This window comes from Hyla sarda, chromosome 2 (genome assembly GCF_029499605.1).
Source record: "Hyla sarda isolate aHylSar1 chromosome 2, aHylSar1.hap1, whole genome shotgun sequence".
In the NCBI taxonomy this organism is placed as follows: Eukaryota; Metazoa; Chordata; class Amphibia; order Anura; family Hylidae; genus Hyla; species Hyla sarda.
The window spans coordinates 306,930,831-306,944,386 of record NC_079190.1 but is presented as its reverse complement, the minus strand read 5'-3'; the positions used below and the strand labels follow the sequence as shown (position 1 = coordinate 306,944,386).

Genomic DNA, 13,556 nt, shown 5'->3' with positions numbered 1-13,556 from the left:
GAGATCAATGTTATTTTTTTTTTTCAGTCAGAAGCATTTCCACGCGGAATTCGCGCGGAATTTCCGCATGAGAAAAAAAAGAGGAGTATTAAATAATAACAAAAAATACATATATTACGCCCACTCTCCACCCCGCGCGAAATCGCTGCTAATACTGAGCGGAAAAAAAAATGTATTTTGGGGTGGAAATCTTCAGCGTGATTTCCGCCCCAATTCCTCAGTGTGAACATGCCCTTAAGTTTTACTCATATATGGCCTTCTGTGCCAGAGAAATACTATGAGAATGACATGTATGATATTCATTTTTTTTTATTAGAAATTTTGTTTCACATAATGGGAAAAGATATGTAATTAAGGGGAAAATCCTTGGGTACATCATTCACATGCCAACTTTCCATCAAAGCTAGACAGAGCAATTGCAAATGCTTGAACTGCACACATAGGGTACTTATAATCCATGGTGAATGCATCATCTGCTATGCGACCAAATTGCATGATGATATAATCAACTGTAAAACAAAAACAAAGAAAATGATCTTGTAGCATCTTATATTTTAATTTAACAGTTTAACCCCTTGGGGACGGAGCCCATTATGACCGTAAGGACGGGAGCATTTTTTGAAAATCTGACCACTGTCACTTTAAGCATTAATAACTCTGGGATGCTTTTGCTTATAAATTTGATTCCGAGAGAGGTTTTTTGTGACATATTCTACTTTATGGTAGTGGTACATTTTCGTCGATACTTGCATAATTTCTTGGTGAAAAATAGAGATGAGCGAACTTACAATAAATTCGATTCATCACGAACTTCTCAGCTCGACAGTTGATGAATTTTCCTGCATAAATTAGTTCAGCTTTCCGATGCTCCGGTAGGCTGGAAACGGTGGATACAGTCCTAGGAGACTCTTTCCTAGGACTGTATCCACCTTTTCCAGCCCACCGGAGCACCTGAAGGCTGAACTAATTTATGCAGGAAAAGTCAGCAACCGCCGAGCTGAGAAGTTCGTGACGAATCGAATTTACTGTAAGTTCGCTCATCTCTAGTGAAAAATAAAAAAATGTGATGGAAAATTAGAAAATTTAGCATTTTTCTAACTTTGAAGCTCTTTGCTTGTAAGGAAAATAGACATTCCAAATAAATTATATATTGATTTACATATACAATATGTCTAATTTATATATGCATCATGAAGTTAACATGTTTTTCCAATTTTTCACAAAATTTTCAAAATCGGTATTTTTCAGGGACCAGTTCAGGTTTGAAGTGGATTTGAAGGGTCTTTATATTAGAAATACCCCATAAATGACCCCATTATAAAAACTGCACCCCTCAAAATGTGTGTTAACCCTTTAGGTGTTTCACAGGAATAGCAGCAAAGTGAAGGAGAAAATTCAAAATATTCATTTTTTACACTTGCATGTTCTTGTAGACCCAGTTTTTTAATTTTTACAAGGGTAAAAGGAGAAAAATCCTCTCTAAATTTGTAACCCTATTTCTCTCGCATAAGGAAATACCTAATATGTGTATGTAAAGTGTTCGGTGGGCTCAGAAGGGAAGGAGCGACAATGGGATTTTGGAGAGTGAGTTTTTCTGAAATTGTTTTTGGGGGGCATGTCGCATTTAGGAAGCCCCTATGGTGCCAGGACAGCAAATAAAAAAACACATGGCACACTATTATGGAAACTACACCCCTCAAGGAACGTAACAAGGGGTACGGTGAGCCTTAACACCCCACAAGTGTTTGACAACATTTTGTAAAATTTGGATGTGTAAATGAAAAAAAATAAATTTTCACTAAAATGCTGGTTTTCCCCCAAATTTTACTTTTTTACAAGGGGTAATAGGAGAAAATGCCCCCCAAAATTTGTAGCCCCATTTCTTCTAAGTATGGAAATACCCCATGTGTGGATGTCAAGTGCACTGCTGGCGCACTACAATGCTCAGAAGAGAAGGAGCGCCACTGAGCTTTTAGAGAGAGAATTTGTTTGGAATAGAAGTCGGGGGCCATGTGCATTTACGAAGCCCCCGTGGTGTCAGAACAGTGGACCCCACACATGTGACCCCATTTTGGAAACTACACACCTCACAGAATGTGATAAGGGGTACAGTGAGCATTTACACCCTACTGGCGTTTGACAGATCTTTGGAACAGTGGGCTGTGCAAACGAAAAATTTTATTTTTCATTTTCACGGACCACTGTTCCAAAAATCTGTCAGACACCTGTGGGGCGTAAATGCTCACTGTACCCCTTATGACATTCTGTCAGGGGTGTGGTTTCTAAAATGGGGTCTCATGTGGGGGAGGTTCCTTGTTCTGGCACTATGGGGGCTTTGTAAACACACGTGACCTTTAATTCCGGTTACAAATTTTGGGGGGCTTTTTTCCTATTTTCCCTTGTGAAAATGAAAAATTTTGGGTAACACCAGCATTTTAGTGAAATTTTTCCCATTCAACTTTAATGAAAATTCGTCAAACACTTGTGGGGTGTTAAAGTTCACTATACCCCTTGTTACATTCCATGAGGGGTGGAGTTTCCAAAATGGGGTGACATGTAGGTATTTATTTTTTTGCATTTATGTCAGAACCGCTGTAAAATCAGCCACCCCTGTGCAAATCACCAATTTAGGCCTCAAATGTACATAGTGCGCTCTCGCTAGTGAACCTTGTTATGTGCCCGCAGAGCATTTTACACACACATATGGGGTATTTCCGTACAAAATTGCGTTACAAATTTTGGGGGTCTTTTTTTCCTTTTACCTCTTGTGAAAACAAAAAGTAAAGGGCAACACCAGCATGTTAGTGTAAAAATTTTTTTTTTTTTTACACTTTTTACACTAACAGGCTGGTGTAGACCCCAACTTTTCCTTTTCATAAGGGGTAAAAGGAGAAAAAGCCCCTCAAAATTTGTAGTGCAATTTCTCCCGAGTACGGAAATACCCCATATGTGACCCTAAACTGTTTCCTTGAAATACGACAGGGCTCCAAAGTGAGAGAGCGCCATGCGCATTTGAGGACTAAATTAGGGATTGCATAGGGGTGGACATAGGGGAATTCTACGCCAGTGATTCCCAAACAAGGTGCCTCCAGCTGTTGATAAACTCCCAACATGCCTGGACAGTCAGTGGCTGTCCGGAAATGCTGGGAGTTGTTGTTTTGCAACAGCTGGAGGCTCCGTTTTGGAAGCACTGCTGTACAATACGTTTTTCATTTTTATTAGGGGGACAGTTTAAGGGGTGTATATGTAGTGTTTTACCCTTTATTATGTGTTAGTGTAGTGTAGTGTTTAGGGTACATTCACACTGGCGGAGGTTTACAGTGAGCTTACAGCTAATTTGCCGCAGCTCATACTTGAAGCAGAAAACTTACTTTAAACCTGCCCGTGTGAATGTACTCTGTACATTGACATGGGGGGCAAACCTCCAGCTGTTTAAAAACTACAACACGGTCTGTCAGTGCATGCTGAGAGTTGTACTTTTACAACAGCTGGAGGCATACTGGGTGGAAAACCTTCAGTTAGGTTCTGTTACCTAACTCAGATTTTTCCAACCAGTGTCCCTCCAGCTATTGCAAAACTACAACTCCCAGCATGTACTGATCACCGAAGAGCATGCTGGGAGATGTAGTTATGCAACAGCTGGAGGTAAGCAACTACAGCAAACAGCATGCCGAGACAGCTGTTTGCTGTTTGGGCATGCTGGGATTGCAGTTTTGCAACATCTGAAGGGCTACAGTTTAGAGACCACTGCACAGTGATATCCAAACTGTGGACCTCCAGATGTTGCAAAACTACAAATCCCAGCATGCCCAGACAGCAAACTGCTATGTGGGCTTGCTGGGAGTTGCAATTTTGCAAGATCTAGAGGGCCACAGTTAACTGCACAGTGATATCCAAACTGTAGCCATCCAGCTGTTGCAAAACTACAAATCCCAGCATGACAGCTTGTCTGGGCATGCTGTGAGTTGTAATTTTGCAACATCTGGTGGGCAACAGTGTAGCGACCACTGTATAGTGGTCTCAAACTGTAGCCCTCTAGATGTTGGTAGGCAACTTACCGTCTTCCGTCGGATCCAGGGAGCCAGCCGCACGACATGCCGCCCGCCAATCTCCGACACCGATCGTCGCCCCCCAGCAGCCTCGCCCACAGGGTAAGTGGACTTCGTCGCCAGTCCTCTTCAGTTTCCCTGTTCTGCCCCACCTAATGTGGGTGGGCAGAATGGGGAAAACGAAAGCCAACCCCCCCCCCCCGCTCTGCTATTGGTTGTCGCTTTTGATGCCCAATAGCAGGGATAGGAGGGGTGGCACTACTGCCACCTCACTCCTATCCCTTCAGGGGGATCGTCGGTGTCTTGGACAACCGCGATCCCCCCTATTTTCTGGGTCACCATAGACCCGTATGACCCGGAATAGCCGGAAATCGCAAGTGTGAATTCACTTGCGATTTGCGCCGATCGCCGACATGTGGGCATTTGCGTGGGGTGCCTGCTGATCGATATCAGCAGTCACCCCTGACCGGTCCTCGCCCGGCGGGGACCAAAATTCCCACGGGCGAATGCATACGCCCTTCGTCCGTAAGTACCAGGACGCAAGGGCGTATGCATACGCCCTTCTTCCCCAACAGGATAATTGACCTGTGAATTATAGATTCAGGGTTTAGGCTGTGTTTACACCCTAAACAGATAATATAGGAAGGTAAGGTGTTGTTCCTTCTCCCGCAAGGAAGTTTTTTTTAACCCCTTAAGGATAAAACCCATTTTCACCTTAAGGACCAGAGCATTTTTGGCAAATCTGACCTGTGTCACTTTATGCATTAAGAACTCTGGGATGCTTTTACTTATCATACAAAAATTGTAAAATGTTGAATTTTTTTGAACTTTGAAACTCTCTGCTTGTAAAGAAAATGGACATGCCAAAAAAATTATATAAAAAACAAAATAGGACAAGAGTGCTTCCATGTGTGGGATCACCAGTAGAAATGTGGTAGAAAGGTGATTGTTGTGCTCACCTTGTGTAGTTGTGCAATAAACGAGGCCCAATGCTCAGAAGATGTATCAGTGATCACACGAGGTGCTGCACGGCTGCTGCGGACTTCCCACGCCGGGTTAGCGTGCATCGATCAGCAAGCACCCCGCGCAAATGCCCAGGGGGGTCAACAGACCCCCCCCCCCCATGTTGGCGATCGCCGGTGAATTCACAGCAGCGATTTGTGGCGATTCCGGTGATGTGGGTCACTGACCAGGAGATACATGGTGATCGGGGGTGTAGATAGAACCCCCCCCCCCAATCACCTCCTGTATCTATGTGAAGGTGGCGATTTCGTCCCCCCCCAGGATCGCTGCTATTGGCCGGACGAATGTCAGAGCAATAGCAGCCGGCAGGGGAGGGGTTAACGTCCCCTTCTTCTACAGTGTATAGCAGTATTATATTCAGGGTACAGTGTGTGGCAGTATTATATTTAGTCAATACAGTGTATAGCAGTATTATATTTAGGGTACAGTGTGTGGCAGTATTATATTAAGGGTACAGTGTGTGGCAGAATTATAGGCCTTAAGCTGTGTGAGGGGCATATGTAATTTTTCTATTCTCTGTCGCCATTATGTTGTAGAAGTGTTCTTTGTTACGTCGCACTTCTTTTTGGTTAAATATCTTACCTGGCTGACCTGTCCTTTTATGTTTGCTATTTTATAAAAATAACATGGTTACTGTCGCTTTAAATAGATTGCACACTAAATAATGGCATGTCTTTGGTCGCCATGGATACATGGCCCCTGCGTACATTCACCTCTGGTCATGTGAATACATTCACTACCAGTGTCTTCTATGACGTATGTGCGATCACTATTAGCGCAGGCTATTGTTTACCTCACATGATAGTTCATGGGACACCAGTTATGCGACTTCTTTGTGTTCTGATCTCTGGATTCGGGAGGCGTGTACCGACTGGTGTTTACATCACGTGACGTCTCACGTGACACTGATCATGTGACTTCCCTACGCACCGATCCGGAAGGGCATGGCGGCGCAGCATCATTATGTTTTAGATCCAGGATCTTGTTATGGCAGCACATGGCCATTGTTTACATGGCGTATGTGATGCCAGCCATGTGATCTATACGCAATCTGATCCGGAAGTGATTATCTGAAGTGGCGCCTTCCTAAATAGCTACGGACATGCACTTATGAGGGGATATGACGCACTGGACCTGGCATCTTGTCTACAGGTTAGTTATATGAGGCATCCATCATTATTAGCCACACCAATGGTTGCAGTGTGTTCTCTAGATCCGCACCACATTGGCTGAGTATTAACTGAGGCGGGCTTTGTCGTCCATATTTAAGGTTCAAGTTTAGACATACTAATCATGGCCACCAGCAGACCACATCCATTATGCTCCTTATCTGGCCATCATGAGGATCGTCTCCTGTCATCAAGCCCCCTGACTGTCCCCTGATGAACAGGGGGGCGTGAAACGCGTTGGGACGTTTTTAACCATTTTTTGCAGACCGGTCACATTGCCTGATAAGTATCTCATTCTTTGATGGTCTATCATTACCTGTGTGATTGATACAGCGTATATCATGCTTTCTATATTATAGCATTAGTACTGCTATCTTGAAAAGGAGGATACAGGATTATTTTTTATATAATATTTTTTTTCCTCTTTCTCATGGTTCATTGATTCTCTTTATTTGAGACACACTGATATAGAGTCCCTTAACGTATGTGCCTTGCAATTTTGTGCACCTTTTCATGAACACATCCACATGTCCTCTGCATTATGCATTTAGCAGAGGGAGTATTTTTGTGTTCCTGCACTTTATAACTTACTGGAAGACTGTTGTATCAGCTCCATCCCTCTCCTCTGGTTCCCGTGCTCGGACTGGTGGGTGGCGTTCCCATCCGTAGGTAATCAGCAAAATGAAGAAATGTCCAGCACCAGGAAGGCAGGTAAAACTTTTCTTTATTGTGGCGTCAATAAAAGTAGGGTACACAGAACAAGTAGGCTACTTGTTCTGTGTACCCTACATTTATTGACGCCACAATAAAGAAAAGTTTTACCTGCCTTCCTGGTGCTGGACATTTCTTCATTTTGCACTTTATAACTGTTACACCTGTTTACTGTAGATGATTAGATCTGTATTTGCAGCTACAATATTATTGTGTTCCTGCACTTTATAACTGCTACACCTGTGTACTGTAGATAATTGGATCTGTATTTGCAGTTATAATATCATATGTCTTATCAATTTCCTGAGTACAGAATCAGTTTATATAGTTACAATACATCCAACTATTTGGATTTTGATCTATTTTTGTATCTGGTGTATATCTAGCAGGGTTTCCTTCCCTATGCCTATAGTTATCTAGGGCGCCCCGGTGAGACAGTGAGTTCTCCATCCTTTGCTGTCTTAGTATAGGGCTTATAGTGAATTTGCAGGTGTAGGTTCTGTAGCGGGGCCGCCCTTATCAGGGCGTAAACTCTGCCTTAGGGTAGGTTAGAGGGAGGGTGAGATAAGGAGAGGGCTAGGTAGCAGCCAACTACATCCAATTGGCATGGGAAAATGAAAAAAAAAAATGCTAGTGTTACCCTAAATTTTTCATTTTCACAAGGGAGAATATTAAAAAAGCCCCCAAAAATTTGTAATCCCATTTCTTCTGAGTAAGAAAATACCCCAAATATGGATGTAAAGTGCTCTGCGGGCAAACTACAATGATCAGAAGAGAGGGAGCGCCATTGGGCTTTTGAAGAGAAAATTTGTCCAGAATTGAATGCCACGTGTGTTTACAAAGCCCCCATAGTGCCAGAACAATGGATCCCCCCCACATGTGACCCCATTATGGAAACTACACCCCTCATGTAATGTAATAAGGGGTACAGTGAGCATTTATGCCCCACAGGTGTCTGACAGATTTTTGGAACAGTGATCCATGAAAACGAAAAATTTAATTTTTCATTTGCACAGCCCACTGTTCCAAAGATCTGCCAAACGCCAGTGGGGTGTAAATACTCACTGCACTCCTTATTAAATTCTGTAAGGGGTGTAGTTTCCAAAATGGGGTCACCTGTTCTGGCACAACGGGGGGCTTTGTAAATGCACATGGCCCCTGACTTCCATTCCAAACAAAAAATTCTCTTTCCAAAAATTCAATGGCGCTCCTTCTCTTCTGAGCATTGTAGTGCGCCAGCAGAGCACTTGACGTCCACACATGGGGTATTTCCATACTCCGAAGAAATGGGGTTACAAATTTTGGGGGTAATTTACTCCTATTACCCCTTGTAAAAATGTAAAATTTGGGAAAAAGGCATTTTTGTGAATTTTTTTTTTTTTTTTTCATTTACACATCCGACTTTAGCAAAAAGTCGTCAAACACCTGTTAAGGCTCACTGGACCCCTAGTTACGTGCCTTGAGGGGTGTAGTTTCCAAAATGGTATGCCATGTGGGTTTTTTTCTGCTGTTCTGGCACCATAGGGGCTTCCTAAATGTGACATGCCCCCCAAAAACCATTTCAGAAAAACTCATTCTCCAAAATCCCATTGTCGCTCCTTCCCTTCTGAGCCCTCTACTGCACCCGCCGAACACTTTACATACACATATGAGGTATTTCCTTACGCAAGAGAAAGTGTGTTACAAATTTTGAGGGTATTTCTCTCCTATTAACCTTTGTAAAAAATAAAAAAAACTGGGTCTACAAGAACATGCGAGTGGAAAAAAATGAAAATTTTGAATTTTCTCCTTCACTTTGCTGCTATGCCTGTGAAACACCTAAAGGGTTAACACACTTACTGAATGTCATTCTGAATACTTTGAGTGGTGCAGTTTTTATAATGGGGTCATTTGTGGGGTATTTCTAATAAGAAGGCCCTTCAAATCCACTTCAAAACTGAACTGGTCGATGAAAAATTCCAATTTTGAAAATTTTGTGAAAAATTTGAAAATTGCTGCTGAACTTAGAAGCCCTCTGATGTCTTCCAAAAGTAAAAACATGTTAACTTTATGATGCAAACATAAAGTAGACATATTGTATTTGTGAATCAAAATATAATTTCTTTTGAATATTTGCGAAAATTCAAAATCTTCATTTTTTACACAAACATGTTCTTGTAGACCCATATTTTTTTAAATTGTTTTACAAGGGTTAAAGGAGAAAAAGCCCCCAAAATTTGTAACCCAATTTCTCTTGAGTAAGGAAATACCTCATATGTGTATGTTAAGTGCTTTGTGGATGCACTAGAGTTCTCAGAAGAGAAAGGGCAACAATGGGATTTTGAAGAGCGAATTTTGCTGAAATGTTTTTTGCAGGGCATGTCGCATTTAGGAAGTCCCTATGGTGCCGGAACAGCAAAAAAAAATAAAACACCCCACATGATATACTATTTGGGAAACGACACCCCTCAAGGAATGTAACAAGGGGTACAGTGAGCCTTAACACCCCACAGGTGTTTGACGAATTTTCAATAAAGTTGGACGTGAAATGTAAAAATTTAATTTATTTCACTAAAATGCCTGTTACCCCAAATTTTTCATTTTCACAAGTAATTGTAATAGGTGAAAATGTCCCCCAAAATTTTAAACCCCATTTCTTTTGAGTAAGGAAAAACTGCATATGTGGATGTAAAGTGATTTGCAAGTGAATTTTGGTGAAATGGTTTTTGTGGGGCATGTCCCCATGGTGCCAGAACAGCGAAAAACACCTCACATTGCTCACTAATAGGAAATGACTCCCCTCAAGGAACGTAACAAGGGGTGCAGTGAGCATTTACACCCCACTGGTGTTTGACAGATCTTTGTAACAGTGGGCTGTGCAAATAACATTTTTCATTTTCACGGACCCCTGTTCCAAAAATCTGTCATTCACCTGTGGGGTGTAAATTCTCACTGCACCCCTTGTTACGTTCCGTGAGGGGTGCAGTTTCCAAAATGGGGTCACATGTGGGTATTTATTTTTTTGCGTTTATGTCAGAACCGCTGTAAAATCAGCCACCCCTGTGCAAATCACCAGTTTAGGCCTCAAATGTACATAGTGCACTCTCACGCCTGAGCCTTGTTGTGCACCCGCAGAGCATTTTACACCCACATATGGGGTATTTCCGTACTTGGGAGAAATGGTGTTACAAATTTTGGGGGTCTTTTTTTTCCCTTTTACCTCTTATGAAAATGAAAAGTATGGGGCAACACCAGCATGTTAGTGAAAAAAATAAAAATGTTTACTAACATGCTGGTGTAGACCCCAACTTTACCTTTTCATAAGGGGTAAAAGGAGAAAAATCCCCCAAAATTTGTAGCTTAATTTCTCCGGAGTACGGAGATATCCCATATGTGCCCCTAAACTCTTGTCTTGAAATACAACAGGACTCTGAAGTGAGAGAGCACCATGCGCATTTGAGGCCTAAATTAGGGATTTTCATAGGGTTGTACCCGGAAGCAAGCGTTATACTTGCCTCCTCCACCAAAAGTACTGTACGTCAGTTTTCCCCAAACAGGGTGCTTCCAGCTGTTGCAAAACTCCCAACATGCCTGCACAGTCAATGGCTGTCCAGCAATACTGGGAATTGTTATTTTGCAACAGCTGGAGGCTCCTTTTAGAAAAACTGACGTACAAGACGTTTTACATTTTTATTGGGTGGGGGGGGGGAGCAACAGTGTAAGGGTGTGTATATGTAGTGTTATACTCTTCATTTAGGGTTAGTGTAGTGTAGTATTTTTAGGGTACATTCACACGGGCGGGGTTTACAGTGATTTTCCCGCTACAGCGGAAAATTTGCCGCATCTCAAACTTGAAGCGGGAAACTTGCTGTAAACCCCCACCCATGTGAATGTACCCTGTACATTCACATGGGGGCAAAACTACAACTCCCACCGTGCACTGACAGACCTTGGATGCTGGGAGTTGTAGTTATGCAACAGCTGGAGGCACACTGGTTGGGATTGGGAAACACTGAGTTAGGCAACAGAATACCGCAGTGTTTACGCACCACTGTCTGTTTCTTAACTCAGTGTTTCCCAACCCATGTGCCTCCAGCTGTTGCAAAACTACAACTCCCAGCATGCATGGTCTGTCAGAGCATGCTGGGAGTTATAGTTTCGCAACAGCAGGAGGCACACAGGTTGGGAAACATTGAGTTAGGAAACAGACAATGTTTCCCAACCAGTGTGCCTCCAGTTGTTGCAATACCCAAAGGGCATGTTGGGAGTTGTAGTCATTCAACAACCGGAGAACTGTGTAGTGGTCTCCAAACTGTAGCCCTCCAGATATACACTCCAAGTATCCCCAGACTGCCCAGGCATGCTGGAAGTTGCAGTTCGGCAACATCTGAAGCGCCAGATGTTGCGGAACTACAACTCCCAGCATGCCTGGACAGTCTCGGCATGCTTTGAATTGACATTTGGAGCACTATAGTTTGTACACCACTGTATAGTGGTCTCCAAACAGTGCCCTTCTAGTTGTTGCAAAACTACAACTCCCAGCATGCTGAGACTGTCCAGGCATGCTGTGAGTTGTAGTTCTACAACATCTGAAGGGCCAGATGTTAAAGAACTACAACTCCCAGCATGCCTGGACTGTCTGGGCATGCTGAGAGTTGTAGCTTTGCAACATCTGGAAGGACAGTGGTCTCCAAACTGTGGCCCTCCAGATGTTGCAAAACTACTACAAGGCTGTCTGGGCATCCTGGGAGTTGTAGTTTTGAAACTCCTAGATACAGCAGTGAAGATCACTTTACAGCCATCTTCACAGCTGCATCTGACACCGCCGCTGCCTCCACTTGCCTGCTGCCTCCTGTCAGCCGCCGGTCCTGATCCCTGATCCCTGCACCGTGATCTGAGGTAACTGCCGCCAGTCCCCGCCACATCCACGGCCCCCGCACCATCGCCGCTATCTTTCCCCCACTTTCACCTTCGCCCCTGCCTGATCGCCCCTGTCTGATCGGCCAATCGCAGGGGATAGGAGGAGGTGGCACCCCTGCCACCTCACTCCAATCCTTTAGGATGATTGGAGCTGTCTCTGACAGCTCCGATCATCCCAATTTTCCCGGCTATTGGGTCATCAGAGATCCGATCAGCCCCGGAATTGCCGATCTCAATTGATCAGCGAATTGCGGCGATCGCCGACATGAGGGGGGGGGGGGTCTTCTCAGAAACCCCCAGGCATTTGCACAGGGATGCCTGCTGAATGATTTCAGCAGGCATCCTGGTCCGATCCCCGTCTGCCTAGCGGTGGGGATCGAAATTCTCACAGGCGTACAGGTACGCCCTTGGTACCAGGGCGCAGGGGCGTACCCATATGCCGTGGTCCCCAACAGGTTAAGGCAGTGCTAGAAAATAACTATGGCCACACAAAATATTGACACTTTGGGCCCAATTTGGACATTTCCTTTTAGGGGTGTATTGACTTTTGTTGCCAAAGTTTAGACATTATTGGCTGTGTGAATTCCTATAGAGAAAACAGACATGGTCGCACATCCACAATTTGTATTTCGATCTACTTGCTTCTCAGCATAAATTAAAAAACTAACAGGTTGTTTGTATACATTTTGATCAAAAAGTACAAGCCCACTCGCCACATCAAGGCCACCTGTTTAGAGTGGGTCCCTAACATCCCTAGAATAAAATGGCATAGCACTGGGTGGCGAACACCACCACTGCAACACCAGTGCCCACAGGGGGAACAACCCACTGGCAGAGCAGCCCCAATGCCACTCAGACCAGTCCCAGGGCCGCGCCTCCCCACAGAAAATAGGTGGCCTTGACGTGGAGAGTGGGCTTGTACTTTTTGATCAAAATGCATACTAACAACCTGCTAGTTTTGGAATTTATGCTGTGAAGCAAGTAGATCAAAATACAAATTGTGGATGTGCGACAATGTCTGTTTTCTCTATATGAATTCCCATTGTGTTTTCTATCCCCCTCTTTTGCCCACTGAGCTAACCGGCAGCACTTTACTTTCAACTTTGAACGCCGCGTCTGCAATCAGTGCTGTGTGCTATTAGCCATGTGTCCCGGCCGTTGTTAGAGGCCGGGCCCGACCCGCTATGACTGTTGCCTCGCGTTATAGAACGGGGGCGGACTCAGGGCGTACAGGTACGCCCTGCGCCCTTAAGAGGTTAAGAGGACCGCAAAATAAAGCACAGGCTGTGTACTCACTACTTTACACTGTAGAAGATTGTCATTTCTTCAGTGTTGTAACATGAAATGATATAATAAAATATTTATTAAAATGTGAGTGGTGTACTTACTTATGTGAGATACTGTATATTAAAATCACTGATTATGCTGGTTATACAGAGCATATAGTGATTTAAAGGGGTACTGCAGCGAAAAGTCTGTGGATAGGGGATGGGTGTCAGATAGTGAGGGGTCAGACCACGATCTACCTGAACTGGCCCTGGCTCTCTGAGAGAAGTTTGCTTCTCTCGGAGAGCTGAACCCCAATCATGAAATTCCAGGGGGTCCCAGCAGTCTGACACTTATGCCCTATCCTCTGGATAAGGGATAAGTCACTTTTCTCTGCAGTACCCCTTTAACAGAGCCAAATATGCCCCATATACAGGTG

At 43.8% G+C, this 13,556-nt stretch overlaps 1 protein-coding gene across 3 annotated transcripts in view; it reads right to left on the bottom strand.

Moving 5' to 3' along the window:
* Window positions 1–307: 307 nt before the first annotated feature.
* The window catches only part of LOC130356318 (tubby-related protein 1-like), a 218,649-nt gene continuing 205,400 nt past the window's right edge, over window positions 308–13,556 (bottom strand). For all 3 annotated transcript variants that reach the window (XM_056557640.1, XM_056557641.1, XM_056557642.1), the window contains exon 13: window positions 308–509. In XM_056557640.1, the coding sequence (XP_056413615.1) occupies window positions 376–509 (134 nt within the window). In that variant the 3' untranslated portion in view covers window positions 308–375. The remainder of the gene's footprint in view (window positions 510–13,556) is intronic.